Raw genomic sequence first — 18,251 nt, 5'->3', positions numbered from 1 at the left:
TTCTGGAGCTTAGAGGCCTTATCAAGATCAACTACCCTCATATTGTCAAGCACTATAGTTAATTTGCAGTCTTCCTACTCAATCTTTTAGGTGCATTCAACATAATTAATCCCTACTTCCTTCTTGAAACACTTTTTCCACCTGGCTTATAGGATGCCACTTTCTCCCGTTTTTCTTGTAATGTATGCCATTCCTTTTCGGTTTTCCTTACTGGCCTCTCCTCTTCCCAACTTCTAAATGTTGGAGTGCCTCAGTGTTCCGTCCTGGGTAACTCTCCTGTTTTCCTGGCTTTCCGGGTGATTTTATTCAGTTCTATGGCTTTCGGTCAATCCATGCACTGGTGACTCCGCATCTATATCTCTAGCTTTTGCTTCTCTGCTAAGCCTCCCAACTACCCACACAATACTTCCATTTGGAGGTCTAATTTTTCACACTCTGAAAAAAATATCTGGATATCTTACCCACGTCCCTACCTTCTACAAGTATATTGGTGCCTCAGTGTTTCCTCACCCAGTTAATGCTACTGGTTGTTTTAGCAACTGGCAAACTCAGAAGTTCTGTGGTAATACCTTTAAAATACATGTTGACCTGAATGCCTGGCCGCCCTTGTTTCCCCACCACCATCTCACAGCTGAACTATGCAGGGGGCTCCTAACCGGGCTTTAGTCCTGCTGCAGCCAGCACGACCCACACTCCTGCAGCCATTCTACCCTTGCTGTTTCCTGAGCGCACCCATCTCATTCCCTTCACAGAGTTCTTGCATTTACTCATCCTTCTTGCTCATCTGCTTCTCCTCCACAACTTTGCAAGGCTTGCTCTTTCCTACCGATCAGTACTCCATACAAAGGTCACCCTGTCTTTCTTCTGCTTAACTCAACTGGCACCCACCCCCTAACTCACTATTCTTCATCCCTTAACCCTGCTGGATTTCCTTCACACTATTTATCACTATTTGACATCGTATGATAATGCTATTTACTGATTGACTGGTCTCCTGAGTAGACTATATGCCCCATAAGACACTCCTGAAAAAAATAATAATCATAGAAATGAGCCCATTGCAAGAAATCCTACAGGTAATTTACCTTAACCACCCATCTGATACTTAGATCAACTTCATACTCTCTTTTATGTGTAAAGTGAATATTTTTCTATTGAATTACATTTACCCACTGATCTCCACTATTATCATTTATTTTCACAGAAAGAAATTCCCTGAATATTAAAATTTTTACCAAGGACAATAATATCTATTCTTTTGAAAGTATGCAAATTAATTTTTCTGTATAGCCCACAGAAGAAATCAGTCATTCAAACAATTGAATGTGACCACTGCTGGCAGCACGCACAGACCCAGAACAGATACTGGAGCAGCGACGTTTTGTACCAAATGTCCAAACACAATAAAGCACAGAGTAAGCAAAGGGCTGTGTGCTGGTGAACTGCAACCAGTGTCTGACAAATAACAAAAAGTATGTTGTCTAAGAACATCCTTTCACTATATTTCACTCTTTCCTTACAAGGGAAAGACTAGTATTAGGAGCTCTCATTTAAATAAAAAATAGGCCAATTTATTAGGTGGTTAATAGTCATTCTTCTTAAGTGCAAACTAAGTCAAGTTGTTTGATAACTGATGGAAAATTTTATTGGAAAGGACTTATTACTAAGTTATAAGAATGTGTTTCTTTAGACTTTGCGCTAATTGGGGCGCCTGGGTGGCTCAGTTGGTTAAGCGTCTGACTTTGGGTCAGGTCATGATCTTGTGGTTTGTGTGTTTGAGCCCCGCATCGGGCTCTGGGCTGACATCTCAGAGCCTGGAGCTTGCTTTAGAGTCTGTGTCTGTCTCTTCCCTGCTCACACTCTGACTCTCTCTCTCTCTCTCTCTCTCTCCTGCTTGCTCAAAAATAAACATAAAAAAAATTAGACTTTGCACTAACTTTAGTTATCAGCAACTTATCATAGGCAATGGTTGGTTTCTTCCCACTCCCCCCACCCCCCCACAGAGGAGTCTCTCAGATGTCAAGTGCTCTTTCTTGTGTACTGGTGAACTGTATCACCCCAGTGAGGGGTATTGATTTCCCATTATTCCTGGGTGCCACATGATGCATTTCTATTAGTTGTAAACACTTCCAGGACTGACTTTCATTTTGTCCTTCATCACCTCAGTCTGCCAAAGCGGGACATCTGTTAATGAGGCCCAGTGCATTTCATCAGACACTCTTCCATCTTGGTGCCTAAAGGAATGATGTTTTCGAGGTGTCTAGATATAAGAAAACTTGTTTTAAAAAACCGACTGCTCTTTTTCCAGAACCTCATGGTAGGGTCTTTTAAAAGTAACAAAAAACTATACTTACTTTTCACATCTACTCAGGGTTTGATTTACTGACTTTTTCTACAGCATGTAACCATTGCTTATATCTCATTGATGTATGCTGGCTTCAAAACTAGCCTGGAAAATTCTTACTGGCCTTTGTACGTAGGAAAAATTATCAGCGAAGAAATATACGAAATAACATAATAAAACAGGCCCTTGGGATAAATTAGATTGTTTGGGCCACGGTTTGAGAGTTAATCGGTACCTTAGAATATACAAAAACACATGAAAGACTCACGTTCTTTACGACTTTACAGCTTGACTTGGCATTTGTTGTAGCAGTGAGTGAGACCTGCCATCTCTACTACTTGTTGACAAAATCTGCTTCAACCAGAAAGCCAGAACTTTTCCCTAAAGATTTAAAAAATTTTTAAATAGATATGTGCCTCCTGAGAGAAAACTTCATAATATTATAGAATGCATGTGCCCTTGAGGGGGAAAATAGTGAATATTAAGGGAAAATGAAAGAACAACATATGAGAAAAGGTTTTTGTCAAAGGGCGTCTAACGAACCTCGTGCTGTCTGCGTCTTGTACGTCACCCACAACTTACTGCGGGGTGCCCCTGAGGGACTGCCCTGCCTGGATGGTCTTCCTGCCGTCACCCGCTGTGGGAAATGATCCCCCGCTCTACTTGATCACGTTGGTTTACATTCTCTTGTTTGTTCTACGACTAGGTCAGACGTGTCTCATGAATATCTTTACATTTACTAATTGTGAATCAGGTAACTGAAAGGGTAGCTTGGATCATCCCAGCAGGCATTTTTAGTAACTCCCCAAACATTAACTCACCTCACAGTATTTACATTTGACCACTTTCTTTCTCTATCCGCTGTCTCCTTTCCTCTGTGATCTTTGCAAATAGTTTAATCTTTGGGTTACTCTCTGTATGATTCCAGTATACCTAGTTTATAGTGGGGGGAGGCAACCAATTTTTTTTCCTAACAAGTCTCAGATTGATTTGTAATATTATTTAGAAAGACAAGTACTTGTTGCATTGCCTCTGTTTACCTAAATCCATTCTGTGTTTCCATTTACATGAAAGCAACGAGGGATTGTTGTATATGTTAAATTTTCAGAGAGTTCCATTCATCAATTTGACAAATACTTGAGTTCTTACTATATGCTGAGCACTCTTTCAAGTATGAGGACTAGACCAGTGAACAAAGCAGGAAAAACTTCTGTAAGCTCCCTGGAGCTTACATTCCAATGGGAGAGACAGGCAAGGAGCAAACAAATAAGCAAAATCTACTATATGTCAAGGTTTTCAAGGATTTATTCAGCCAAGTGATACCAAGGCAACTCTGCCAATTAGAAGAAGGATAGGGTTGCTGAAAGAAATGAGGCACTTGAGATTCTTAATAAGAAATGAAAATATCACCCATAGCATAAGTACAAATTCTTTAGGCCACCACAGCTCACTGTTACCTAAAATCCTGTTGCTAGGACACTAGCAACATAGAAAAGCTAAGGATACTTTCTTTATAAGCTGGAGGAATTTTTGGTGAAATGATGTTCTGATATTCCATGGGACTCAGTTTTTTTTGAAATATTAAGAGAAATAGATATTAATGAGAAAAAAGCATATCTGTATAGTTAGCTTTTGTAATCATTTAAAGCTTAATAATCTAATGCCTATAAAAAGATACATAAATTATTCCATTGAAAAATGCTAATTTTTATTAACATTTAAGAATTTACTATTGATTTTTTTTGAAATGGTTATACTAATTTTCAGTAAATTCTAACATAATCTATCTCTTAATTTCCTAAAAAAACCCAAATGGCCAACGTTTGGCCCCCCAAAATTACAACTTTTGTAATGATATTGTGGCTGTAGTTTTGTGGGGTAGCCCATGTTACTACATTTTTATCCTCTGACGCTTCTCTAAATAGAAATGAGGTCTCATCATTTGATGTGGGAAATTGAATGCCAGTTGGGGAATTCACAACAGTGTTGGTTTCAAGCTCCAGTTCCTCTGCATAGTACCAAGGTTCCTTCCCTTGGCCCCAAGGCATGTCTCAATGAGAAAACACGAGGGAATGATGAATCCAGCATGTCCTGGGACCATTCTGCCTATATACTTAATGTGGCCCTGGAATTCTCTCCACATGTGGTCCATGAAAGATAGAGCCACATATGGACAGAATCCAATTTGAAAGCATCAGTCCAAATTACACGTCCAAATGTAATTTGGACATCAGTATCCAGAAGTGATTTTTATTGCTATAGGCATAGTAAGCCATAGTGTGTAAAAAATAAGATTAGATACATACCGTGGCACTGCTCATTTATTTTTATAAATGGGAAATGTGCCCATCTGAATGAGAATTAACTGTTTCTTAAGTGAAGCCGGATACAAAGGTGGGAGTCTGTTCATCACCATGGACTGGTGAGGAGTGGAGGAGCAGGTACGATCTGATGTGCCTAAATACTTCTTACCTCACTGACCCGCTAATGTGATAGACTTCTGTAGTCGTTCTTAGATTACTGAGGAGGAGTAAGGAAGCTTTGAATTACTATTGATAACGTTTCCTGAAGAACAAATTAAATGAGCATTTCATAACAGACAGTCACAGTATCAGCCTATCTCTACTATGGTCTTAGTAGCTAAACACATCTTGCCTCATCATTCTCTTAACTCCACATTTTCATCTTGTGTCCAAAATATATACTTTACACTTACGTGGCAAGAAAGCAAGCCATAATTCTCACAGCATTTGTATACAGGTTGTGTATGAAATTGGCCACATGTCTGGTTACACTGTCAAGAAAATCTCAGTATTTGATACCAACCACCTGTTTGTTAAATGTCCCTACTTACCAGTGTGATTAGAAGCCAGCTAATCCTGGGACAGTTGCTTAGTGGAGAACTTAGAGTTGGTCTTCTTGTTCAAATTCGAGTCAGATAAAACATGAGAGCCCTTGGGTGGGGCGGGGTGAATGGGGTTTAAAGCTTTTCACGGAGTGGCTTTTGGTGGGAGACAAGCGGGAGATGACTGTCATCAGTGATTCGCCAGTAGGACAGATAGAGCAGGTGAAAATAATCCCAGTTCAGAGTGGAAAACAGTAAGTGCTATCGCTGTTCACAGAGACAGCATGACATGACAGAAAGTATTTATTTTTTGAGCTGTGCTTTGCCACATTGCACTACGTCATTTTAAGACCATTTCCTCATCTGTAAAATGGGCTAATAATAGTAAGCTTTCACAATCATTTTGTACATAGGTAAAATATAAATACAGAGCCTAGGATGATGCTGGAACTTGATAAATGATGCCAAATGTCCACAGATTTCCTCAGCTCTTACTTGCTCATGTGCTAGCTTACCAGCTCCTACCTGCCCAGGAGCAGCGCCTCCCTTCCCCGTCATTACAGCCCCCCACAGTTATTTCTGGATGTCACAAGTGTCACCACATTGCACAAGAAACCAAGGTGCTCTCGTCCTTCCATCTTCCCCATGAGGTCACCTCACATGCCTCTTTGAGAGGTGCTTTCCCTACAGCCCTGCTCCCAGTGCCCCTGGGAGGACACCACCCTGACCAGAGTCCCAGTCACAGACCTCAGGGGGCCAGCGCAGTGCAGTGGATGAGAGCAGAAAGGGGAAGACGGTCCTTTCACCAGGACCTGGAAGCAGCCGTATGTGTGGTTCTGAGGACAGACCTATCAGCTTCCTCTGTTTCACTGTCAGGATAAAACTGACCCTGGGATCATGCTGGAAAACCAGCCATGTTTGTTGGCCACTTCCCTGTCTCTCCTCTGTCTCCAGCATCGTGCTCACTGCTGTCTGTACATTATCTCATCCTCACAAGGAGCCCATGAGGTCGCTATATTTAACCCCAATTTATAAATAAAGAGGATGAAACCTAAAGAGATTCAGAACACCACCGTCCCTCCTCCTTCACCTACTTAAAGTAGGTATCACCAGCCTCAGATACCCGCTGTCCATTAAGTCAAGCCCCACACTTCCTGCAAATTATAGCAATTATTATCATCATCATCATCATTATTATTATTATTATTATTACCATTCCACTCTAAGTGAGGCCAGAATTTATACTGATCCAATAATGAGTCTGGAGAAGTATGTGGGAGTAGGAATTGATGTACAAAAATTGGACTAGCAAGGAGACAAGGGAACTCCAAGACTAAGGAAAAGGGTTTTGAACACCAAAATGGGGTGATTATAAAAAATAATTCAGAAGGAGTGACTCTAAAGGAATGTACCATCTCTTTTTTATTAACCCACTTTTCAAAACCATTTCTTACATGGCAGCAGCTTCTATCACACATTCCCCCAAAACACCCTGTCCTGATCCCTTCTTAAAAAAAAAAATTAATGCCATCGTCCAGATAAGGATCAAGACTTTCTCTTCTGTTTCATCTGCACTCCATTTCCTTAATTCATCTTTCTTTCTCCAAGTGCAGGTGGGAAATAATTGAGGAACTATTTTTTGGTGAATGAAGTTTTGATTCCATTCTACGAGAAATCTCTTAAGATTACATTTGAACTAAAACCAATTTCATACCCAGTAGAAAACTTTCATTTCATGGAATAAAAGCTAAATGAGAACAGTCCGAGAGCACCTTTCCAAAAAGAAGGTACACTAACTCTACTTGCCCGATTACTACCAAGAACTATTCTCTTCCTTAAAGCAAGAGAACTGCTCTATTGATAATGCTTCGTGCTGTTTATCCAGGGGAGGGGAAAGCTATGCTGGTTATCAGTCCCTCTGTGTGTCAAGCATAATTTTTCAGGGGAGATGTCAGTTACGTTTTAGCAAAAGACCAAATTCAATTCCAGGTTTTCTAGCAAGAGTATTTCAAGTAACAAAAAGAGCAAGGTAATATCGATGAAAAATAAAGGAAAATGCAATTTGATAAAATGCAGTAATTCACAACTATTATTACCAATCCATTTCCCACTAATATTTTAGATCAAAATGTCCTAAATCATCCAGCTTATGCTTAGGGTTTTACGGATTTTCCAAATTACATGTCTATTTACCACTGAAGTCTGAAAAGCAAGGGGATGGGAGACCAACAAGATATTTGCATACACACCAGTAGAAAATGATGTGGTAGCATTTCATTTTTCTTTGTGTGTGTTTATTTCTTGTTAGCAGCTTGAAGTGATCCATAGATATTGAAATTAATAGGCAGTGAAAACTTTCCAGGTGACCTCCACTCACAGATGCTTCTTTTCTCTGAAGCCCATCCTCCCTTGACCAGAATTCGCAGCAGAAAGGGAGCTCCTGTGACGTGCAGGCATCTGTTCTTGGCACCTCTGTATCAGCTGGACATCTGAAGCTGTGGGGAAATTTAACTTTTTAAATTGTAACAATGGGGGCGCCTGGGTGGCTCAGTCAGTTAGGTGGCCGACTTCACCTCAGGTCATGATCTCACGGTTTGTGGGTTCGAGCCCCACGTCGGGCTCTGTGCTGACAGCTAGCTCAGAGCCTGAAGCCTGCTTCCGGTTCTGTGTCTCCCCCTCTCTCTGACCCTCCCTTGCTCACGATGTCTCTCTCTGTCTCTCAAAAATAAATAAAAAACATAAAAAAATTTTTTTAAATTGAAATAATGTTTGAGATCTGAAATTCATATTTTTTCATTACGTTTTTATTAATATTTTTAAAAGATACTCACTAAACATAGGACTGATAAATTCGTGGTTAAAGGTGGAAATATGTGTAGGTATGCCTGTGGATCCACCTCAAGTGTTCATATTTGAATCTATTTATTCTCTCTCCACATGCAAGCAGTGAACTTTAGTTTGGTGCTCTGTCCAAAACACAAGAGCAGATGAGACACCTAAAAAAAATACCCTCATTTGCATCCTCCTTCCTTAGGAGAGGGAGGGTCAGCCGTCCCGATTTTGCCTTACAATAAGAAAGTAACTAAGACCATTTGGGAATTAATTCACTGTTCATCTCTCATGCTAGCATGTCAGGCCCTCCATCATTTGCTTCAAATTGATGCTAAATTGCAAGAGAACAGGACAGGAGTCTTTGGCATTTTTCCATTCCATGTAGTCAGTCACAGAGATGATTAATAAAAAGGCCCTTGGACGTGAGTTGAAAATCTTGGTTAAGTGAATTAGATCCTCTTACTTTGTCCTCTTACATATAGTATTAAAGGGTTCATATTTTTAAAAGGTAGGGAAACAAAATGTAACAAAATTACCACATATTTATAAAATATGGATCACTTCCTACCCATAAAAATTTAAGATCAGTTCTCTAGAGTGAAAGAGATAAACACGTATAGATGCAAATCAATTCTATATTGGTTTCCTAGTACCACATTAAAGAGAAAATCTGAGGGTGTAAGTTATGGCTTAATTTTGATTTTGAACGCATACAACTACCTAATGTACATAAAATAACCATCACAGATTGAAACATCCAACAGCTTGCTGCATTTAAATGATTTTAACATAAGTGCTTGTAAAAAGTCAATTTTTGGTGTTTTGCTGCTTAGGAATGAAACAAATCACAAATATGTTTTTATGTTGATTGTCTTTGACAGGACTGGGAATTCCCACATTTTATGGGAGATGTTGATGTAAATCTTCCTGGGTTGCACACTCCTCACATGCAGTTCAAGATTCCTTTCTTCCAGAAGATCTTCAAGGAGGAGTATCATATTCACATAACAGGTATGTTGTAACTTTAAACACGATTCGATTGTCTCCTACTTAAAGTAATACTAGCTGCTATAGAAAAGCAAACAGTAACATTTTAGAGGCATGCATACATGTAGTTTTAGTTCTCACTCACTCAGTAGTGCAAGGTGGTTCCGGGTCACCTGGGGGTTCTAAACTATCATTCCGGGACTTAGGCTACTAGCGGCTTCACTAATTCCAACTTCAACATCCAGCAGGCAGATGGGGATAAAGAGAATGGAGAAAATGACTGAGAAGGCTTACCTTTTTCTTAATTGCCTTGGCATGGGAAAGAAGCACGTGCCCTCCATTCATTCCATTGAAAATAACTCTTCAGATGGCCCCCCCTTAAAAGTCAAGGAGGAAACGTCCCCAGCTAAGCAGCCACATCGGTGTCACATCTTCTGTTCTAGCATACTATTCCCAGAGAAGGAAGCCACACTTTTTGGCATGGATCGTTAGCTCTCTCTGCCAAACTCCATATACAACCCCCTCTTGGTTTTCATCATTAGGTTGGTTGCTTTCTCACAACAGGCAGCTTGGTATTTTTTTTTCTTTCAACATTTACATTCTTTACACTTTGGTCCTCACTTCCTGCTGAGATTGGGACAGTGGAATCCCAGAGCACCAGTCAGACCATGTGCCATTAGGGTGTTCGGCCACTTCTCATTCGATTGAGTAAAACCAACTTCTGTGGCAAAGCTCCTGTTTCTCTCAAATGAGGCTCTTGCAGATCCTCAAGATTATTTCCTTTTGCAGATATGCCCTGCGTCCTAAATGGCTCCGATATGATTTATTATAATACTCTTTCATGACTTCTCAGTCATTCTCATTTTAAAAAGGTCTTCCTGGAGTTACATTTTATACTTTTATAAATATATGTACATATGTATATATGTATATATATCCAGAAGCAGACAGCTGAATGATCACATATATGGTGGTATTAGTTCCCAAGCTGTTCAGTTGCACGTAGTGAATGTGTGTGTTTTAAGGATGATGGTCTAGGATCCCACACCTGCTATAATAAAAACTGCTGAAGAAATCTGTGCTTACACTACCATCTGTGCTGCTGAGTAAAAATAGCCTGAGCACGGAACACGGGAACATCTGAGTCCTGCAAAAAACCTTTGCTTCCCAACTTGAAGGCTGGTTTTTGCTTTGAGCGTGAGGCGACCTTCCTAAATTGGAGAATGAGCTCATGAATAGGGAAGATGCAGCAGGTTTCTTCTCCTATTCAAAATGAATGAGGCCCATCTATTAAATTCACTGGGTAAATCAGTCAGTTTGAGTTCAGGTCACATAGTGTGGTTTCAGAGTCCCCACTTAATCTCGGCAGCACGCGTCTCTCTCGGACTTCTCAAAAGCTATCACACACATGGCATCATCAGATCCCTTTGGGCGGGCTTCTGCCTGGACCATCTGTTCTTGCTATCAGCCCTTGTCCCAGGCCATCACGGCACTAATATGGTCTCTGAATGAGTATCAGAGCCCCTGTCAAAAATGTACTGCTGCGGTGCATAACATCAGGTTAAAAAAGGGGAAGGATATTCAGAGGAACTCATTGGTAAGAAAAAAGTCAAGTTATTAAAAATATTTAATTTGGGGCTATTTTGCAGAGCTCTGTCATACATATTTGCTATCATTTATAGACAGGGACAGGTTCAGGTTCTGGGGTGCCCAAAGCTTACGCAATTTGGAATGCTCTATTTAAGAATATAAAAGCAAAGTTACAGCCAAAAATTATCTTCAATGCCTTGGAAGAGGGACATGCATACAGGAGTCCATGAAGCCTCAGTGTAATTAGCTTTGAGATAAAGCCTTCCGTGCAGTTGAACTAAAACCTTTATTCCACCAAGTATTATTTTCTAGAAACTTAAAAGGAGGAAAGACTGTCAAAGTTCTTATAATGGAGACTGCATATTAAAAAAAAAGTTTGGGAGAAGGTGGAAATGTATCATAAGGCTTTGAGGCAACGTTTGCCAAATTATGCCAATAATCATATCACCCAGGAAACTGTATAGATACCTTCCCAATAGTTCCAACTCAGTAGGTCCAGGCAAAGGCCAGGGAGTGGGACTTTTAAAAGGCTTCCCCAGGTGATGCTGGTCATTGGAAACTGCTCCTTTGTGATGGAGAAGCCACAAGTTACGTCAGACTACCCCCCCCCACCAACGCCCCCGACAGGAGATGCGTGTGCAAATGATTGCGTGCCTGAACCTGCCAGTAAGACCTCTGAGGATTCTGGAGTTTAAATCCCAAATAAAATAGGGCACATGTGGACTCTGGGGTAAAAGGCTCCACCATAAACACTTTAAATCCAGTTTGTGGTAGGATGATCATGTGCCTCCCCAGCTTCATGACTGAAACTTCTAGGAAAATCATGGCAGGTTTGGAGGCTGAAGAAAAGTCTGAACTTTTCCCCTTTTGTTCTGTTACTCTTTGTTCTATTAATTACGGAAGATGTGGCTGAGGACACTCTGAAGTAGCAGCCAGTCTCCTGTGACTTTATCTTACTTTGTAAGAAAATGGTTTTTGGGGAAACCTAGATAAGATTTCCAAAACATGGTACGTACTGTGTTTTAATATGCTCAATAGTCAGTAGCCTGCAAATGTCCAAGTCAACTGCAAACACTAACTTGATCAGCTCCTCCAAGTCCTGCTTCTCTTGATAGGGAAACTCAATGCTTTTCTCGGTAAGTAAATATAGTATTATCCCTGGGTCCTTAAGCATATCACTCTCCATATCCATCAGTGGCTCTCAAATTTCAGTGTGAGAATCACGCGGGGAGCTCATTGGAAAGACCTGTCAGCTGCACACTCAGAGCCCGGTGCCTGAGCCGGGAGGTGGAGCCTGGAATCTCAGAGCCACCTGTGAGGCCTGTGCAGGCTGCCAGGGACCACTCTTTAAGAAACACTGCTGCAGAGAAGCACCTTCTGCAGTCAGCACTCCTCTCATCGCCCCTTTATTTTCACATGCTCAAGCTCAAAAGCCAAAGGACAATGAAAATTCCATAGAATGGGGTGCTAGTGAGCCAGGCACAGGATAGAGTCCTGCCAGGACCTGGGAAGTTCAGACCTGGGGCCAAGAAAGGAGGTCCCAAAACAGACTATGCCAGGCAGCACCTGGGTGGCCACAGAGGAACCTGGAGTCAGGCATGAGGAGAGAGCCTTGGGACCCCCAGACAGCTCCAGCTGTTGATTCCTCACTGTGTTTGTTCTGCACTCAGAGTCTGCAGAACTCGTTTCTGGGGTTTGAAGATGGTGCCACCATGGCCTCAACTGTCATGTCTCTGTGATCTAGAAATAATGTTCAGGTCATGCTGAGAAAATGGAATGTAAATGGTACCTAGACGCCGGCCTTCCCTTTGATGGCATTGCCCTTGTAAAGCTCCTTACCTCTTCGAGTCTCAGTTTTCTCATCTGTTCAATGCGGACAGTAAGGTACTTCTCTCATATGGTTGTTGTGAGATTTATATTAATATGCACAAGGCATTTAAAACACTGTCTGCCACTTGGTAAGCACTCAGTCAGCTCTCACTTCTTTTACCTGAAGCTTTTTCCTTTATCCATCCAGAGTTCGTGTTTCCTATTTAATTCAAAAACATTAGGTAAGTGTGAGAGAGGGCTCTTTTATTATTTATCCACTATTCTGTAATGCTCTACTGTTCTCTACTGTGGAGTCAAGAAGGAGAAAGCCAAGAATGGAAAAAAAAGTCTCCCAATGACAAGCTCTGTGTGGAGAGAGTTATCTGACACTGATGAGTTCCCATTGACATTTTAAAAGCATTTAGGATTGGGGAATTTTCTAAGCCTGATTCCATGCTAGTTGTATTTACGCATTTCAGAAATGACTTGAATTGTTGCATCTGTTTAGCTCATCTGGATCCCCTTGACAGATGGTTTGCTGCAGTGTGTAGGAGCTTTCATTTTATAAGCTGGGCTGCAGCTTATAAAAATAAATCATCTCTATCCAAGGGTGTGTTCAAATATTTTTTCTGGGAATTTGGACTTCCATAACAAAGGGGATCCATGGTTAGTGGTTAGGTCACGTCGGTGCTTTTAGCCCAAGCCCATTGATCTTCTCTTAAACATAAATGCTAACAGCAACCATGTCATTATCTCCTCTGGCCTCTTCCCGTTTACCTATAAGGTGAGTGCAGAGATGGATTCAAAATGTGAGGAGCTAAGTCTCTGGAGGCGAGAGAGGAATGGCCTCTCAATTCACTCTCGGAAGCTCCTCTGAGTCCTATTAATGCCAATCCCGGTGGAAGGTCTGCCATCTGTCATCCCAGCCAGACAAAGGAAGTGTCCCGTTGGTGGCCGTCATCTGAGTAAATTAGGAGGGGGGTGGGGGAAAGGCCAGAAGGAAGGCCCGTGCATCTGTGAGGAGGGAATTCACACTGTTGGCACGATGATGCCCACGGGAACCCTTTCGGCAAAAATGGAAAATGTAGAAGTAAACAAACCTCCATAGCGCTGTGTTCTGTTTCAGTTTCCTGAGCGCTGTGAGGGCACAGGTGCTTTACAATGGTGAGAATGTGGAAGATAATGAATAAAACCCCTCTGTTTTATTTCCAGAGGCACAGGGTTTCTGGCAAATGAGTTCCCAGAGATTGTTTTTTTAAAGAGCTCTCCTGTGTCCTTCAGATCACGGGAAGGGCCGGGGAGGGCAGGCCAGTGGTTCGTCCAGAAGAATATTCTGTCTGACAAAATTAACAAGGGGCTTGTTATAGGGAAATATGATGCATCCTGTTCACCACGACAGTCTCTAAAGATCATGAATTTATCCAAAGTACACAAGGTCCTCTTGCTATTATCTCAGTTGTGAATTTTTCTAAACCTTTCCTGAAGCAATTGCTATTTTCAACAAATGTAGACAGCACTTTAGGAGTTAACTATGTTTACTTCTACATAAAGTAACAGTTCCTTTCATTTGTCCAAAACTCATCTTCTTCAAGGCCATGGTTGCTCTTTTTTGGCCCATAGCCTGTCAGCCCCTTGCTGCCCCTAAGTCGGTCTGCCATCTCCAGACTGAGGTGTCCTGTCTTCATTTATGCATACATGAAGACATCTGTAATAAAACTCACATACTTTTCAGGAATTGTCTTTACAGCCAGAAGAGAGACTTGAAATATATAAAGAGTCATAGTCTTTGGGATATGAATATTTTGCTTTTCCCAATTTTCCAGATTATATCTGATTTTAGCAGTATCCTAGAATTTACCAGATCATTGTGACACATGTATCTGATTTGAAGACTGTAACTTTACTCTTTGTATTTTTCTGGACAAATTAGCTCAAAGTTTACCTACTGGCTAACAGACATTTTCTAAATTAATATGTGTCTAAAACTAAGCCAGGATCTAGGCAACACAAAATGAACAAGACACAATTCCTTATTTCAAGAGTCTAATGGTCACCTAATTTAGTATAACCCATGGCCTTTTACTTCTCCTTTAATCAGAGCAAGTTTCTACCTCTATCACTGGATTATGTCCTCAAAGGAATAGTCTCTCACTTAGGAGGCGGGAATGACAAAAGAGGCATTTAGAGAAGCTGTATTCATTTGCTTTTAACTCTTAAGACCTTGCTTTACTAAATCAAATAACTCTTATTAATTCATAAGTTATTTAGTAAATATCTTCAATTTACTAAATGTTCTCCTCTTGGCCCAAGCACTTAATGTGGTTCCCAGATATCCCTAAATTACCGAGGGGCTGCTTAAAGAGATGCTAACTCAGTGAGCCCGGTTTTCACGGCTCACGTCTGCAATGAGAAGATACCGATCTGGCCAAGAAGCCTGTTACAGCAAACTGCGATTTCTTTAATTATCCAAAATTTATCTTTTTCAAGGCCATGGTTGCTTGTTATCCCATAATGGATATTAAAAGGCTTTGCGGAGCATGACTATTTCACGTATCTGCACTGGATGCCAGAGTCTAGCCAAATGGCAGCCCTCATTTGGAATGAAGGTGCCTATGGCACAGCTCGATCTCAATGCTAACTGGCAACTCTACTGAGTAAAAAAAAAAAAATTAATATTATAATTGCATATTTGATTAATGCAAGGTTTATTGTATGGTAGAAATATCAGCACTTTATACTTTTTTTTTCTTAATTGGAAAAATATTTCCCCCCACACTGTCGTTTCCTATGCTAAATGATAGTGACAGTGACATAGGAATCCTTTTAAAACCAACTGGCCCAGGATTCTGTAATCTCCTACAAGGTGAAAAGATTAAATTACCATTATAATGTCATTTGTGGCAATCAGTAAGATTCATTAAAGGCACAAAATACAAGAAAGAGGTAATCCCACCAATACCATGCAGTGATATCTCATTACAGGAGACAGTGAGATATTTCAATGAGGAGATTAATAGAAATAATATATGGATTCTTACCCTCCCTCCTTGGTGATTTACATTACTGAGCCAGTTATAGCTCAGTGATTCATGCTGTTTTATCCAAAGCGAAACATTTGGTTACCGTTAGGCTATATCTTTGTTACAAACCCTTGACATGTTCTTCTCTCCCTATATCTTCAAGATCCTATAGTAACTGGATTGAAGCCATTGAGGAAGGAAATTGTAGAAATAATACTCCCCTATATTTTTGGCAAATTTAATAGATGTTAGAAGACTTTCAGATATAAACTTCCAATTTTATCATCACAATAATCCTTTGAAGTTATTATGTTGGTATCATTCTCCATTTCACAAAATTAAAAATTGAATTCACATAGCTTAATAAGCAGAAGGAGTCAGGGGGAAAGGACAGAATCATAGAACTGGAAGTCATCTGGTTCAGTTTCCTCAATTTGAAAATAAAATTATTGAGGTCTGGAGAGGTTAAACAGGTAACCCAAGATTGTATTATTTTCATATTAGAATGAGATCTTCATCTGCTGATTTCTAGCCTGCAGTTTTGTGACTGTGGTTTTCCCTCTCAAGGATCAGCAAAGATGTGTTAGAGTGGGGTGATGAGATCCATTAGCTGATGTCAGGAAACACATTTCTGATTTGTTCCCTCCTCCAGCCCATCTAAATTTTCAGAGTCCAGGTCACATACTAAATAACATAAAGTGGTTCTTTATAGTTAGAATTTGGTTGTCAAAGTGACCCAGTGCACCATTCAACTTAGGAGGTAGAACAATAGTGTAGAAAATATGGGGGAAAGCTCCTGCTATCCTGAGGGGTTCTTTTTAGTTTGATCAGTGTACATTCATTTCAATTTTTTTTCTCTGATTTTATCTTTTTCTGTTGTCTGTTGACATTCACTGAGCATCTTTTCCCACCAGAAAAGCACCCTTCCCCAAACTCAATGAGCATTCCTTTCTTCTCCCTGATTCTGTGATGCTGCTTATCCTTGGTTTCTGATATCCTGTTACCCTAGATAGCGGGGCCACTTTTTGAGGGACTGCCCTATTCCTGAGTCAATAACAATGACCTAGAGAGACAGTACAAGCTTCCCCCGAAGGACCTGTCTGAGTCACGGTGATGGTCATTCATACGAATTCAAGGATTTCTTTTCCTCACCATCAACATACGTAATTTACAACAAGAGCGTAAGTATGAACGCCCTGCCACAGAGAAGCACCTGAGCCCCTCTCTCAACTTGCTTCCCATCATGGAAGCTACAAACTGTGGCCTCCTTGAGACTGGATGAGAACCTCAGAACTTTTTAAATTCACTTGTCTCTCATTCCTCTCCTGCTTTCTCTCCCTACAATATTCTCCCTTATTTTCTTTCTCTCTCCTCTCACTCTCTCTCTCTCATATCACCTGATCTTCTTCTGTATGCTATTCTATCTGCAGCATAATAATAGAAACTAAAGAAACGCAACATGTTCCAGGCTGTTCTCTGTCCTCCTTTCCCTTTAAGGACCACATTAATTATTACTTACTCCACAAGTCCTCCCTGCAGATACAGCCCTCAGTCTTCATTCCATTTTCCCAACAGCTTCGGTGCTTATCATTTTTGGCACCTCACAAATGTGGCCTCTTCCTACTGTTTATCTGTTGATGCCATTGTTCTGTTTCCCTAACAAGATGATGAGCACCTCCCTGGAAGAGAAAAATGTATGTCCTTAGCAGCTAATAAGGTATCCTAAAACAGCCTATTATGAGCACAATAAATGTTTGATAATGGTGCTCACCTTTGTATTTGACTGAATTTCACTAGCTTGAGCTTCCTTTATTCATTTTATGGTTGGTTCTTAGTGAGACTCTCTTTTAGTTTTGGCTGTGACTCCAGGAGAGCAGGAGTGGTTAGAACCTAGCAGTGCCAGATGTTATAGTCTATCATATGTGCAAACAATATTCTCCATCTTTCAGCTTACTCCCTAGTGTGCAGAGGCAAAATAAATCGTTTGGGCAAGAGTTTCCACTACAAAGATTTTAACAATTGTATAGGTGAACAATTTCAGGACTGGCAGAGTTATAATTTCCCTTCAGAGTGTTTAGATAAATTCTCTTGATAGAGAAGAAGTTGTACCTTCCTGCGCAAATGCAGACATTATCATGGCTTAGGCAAGGCTTTCGTGTTAACAACCGTAACAGTTACTGAGTTTACATTATGTACCAGGCACTGTGTTTAGCATCTAATTATCTAATGAAATACTAACAGCTTTAATAAGTACTATTATTTTCTGCTTGTAAAGAAACTGAGGTTTAGAGAACTTAACTAGCCCACCAAGATCACACAGCTAGTAAGTTTTAGAGCCAGGATTAAAACCTTTCAATTTTGCATATAGTGGGAACTTGAAAATGTGTAACAATGATGATAAAACACTTTCCTAAACTCCTCATGAAGTATTATTTTTATATAGCTGTATGTTCTGTTAGAATACATATTGCAAAATTCATTTTACCATTCTTGGTTTAATAAGTTTACCCAAGATTCTGAGTCTTTTTTGTCCCAAGAGCTCCGTAATCTTGTGAAGCAGTAACTGAATCATGTTCAATACTGTTATCTTCAGATACAAAATAAAATAATTTGACGTACTATATGTAACATTTATAACTAAAGCTTTTAGAGTCTGTTACATGTATCACCTAATTTGCTACAGCAAACCTATAAGGTAAGTATTACTATATTATGACATATTTGATATTGTAAAGCTTGCAATAAATTGTGATTCTAATAAAATTATAATGGAATCTAGTATCCCTTGAAAGTCTCCCTATATTCTTTTCACTTACAGATGTAG

The 18,251-nt window shown here is 40.3% G+C and overlaps 1 protein-coding gene across 1 annotated transcript in view; it reads left to right on the top strand.

Annotated features, from left to right (window-relative positions):
* Positions 1-18,251, top strand: part of TMEM117 (transmembrane protein 117) — a 437,355-nt gene that overhangs the window by 416,612 nt on the left and 2,492 nt on the right. The window contains exon 6 of the mRNA XM_029955779.1: positions 8,903-9,032. Within this exon, the coding sequence (XP_029811639.1) occupies positions 8,903-9,032 (130 nt within the window). The remainder of the gene's footprint in view (positions 1-8,902; positions 9,033-18,251) is intronic.

This window comes from Suricata suricatta, chromosome 10, assembly GCF_006229205.1.
Source record: "Suricata suricatta isolate VVHF042 chromosome 10, meerkat_22Aug2017_6uvM2_HiC, whole genome shotgun sequence".
Lineage (NCBI taxonomy): Eukaryota > Metazoa > Chordata > Mammalia > Carnivora > Herpestidae > Suricata > Suricata suricatta.
The sequence above is the reverse complement of the archived record's forward strand: the minus strand, read 5'-3'. Positions and strand labels throughout refer to the sequence as shown.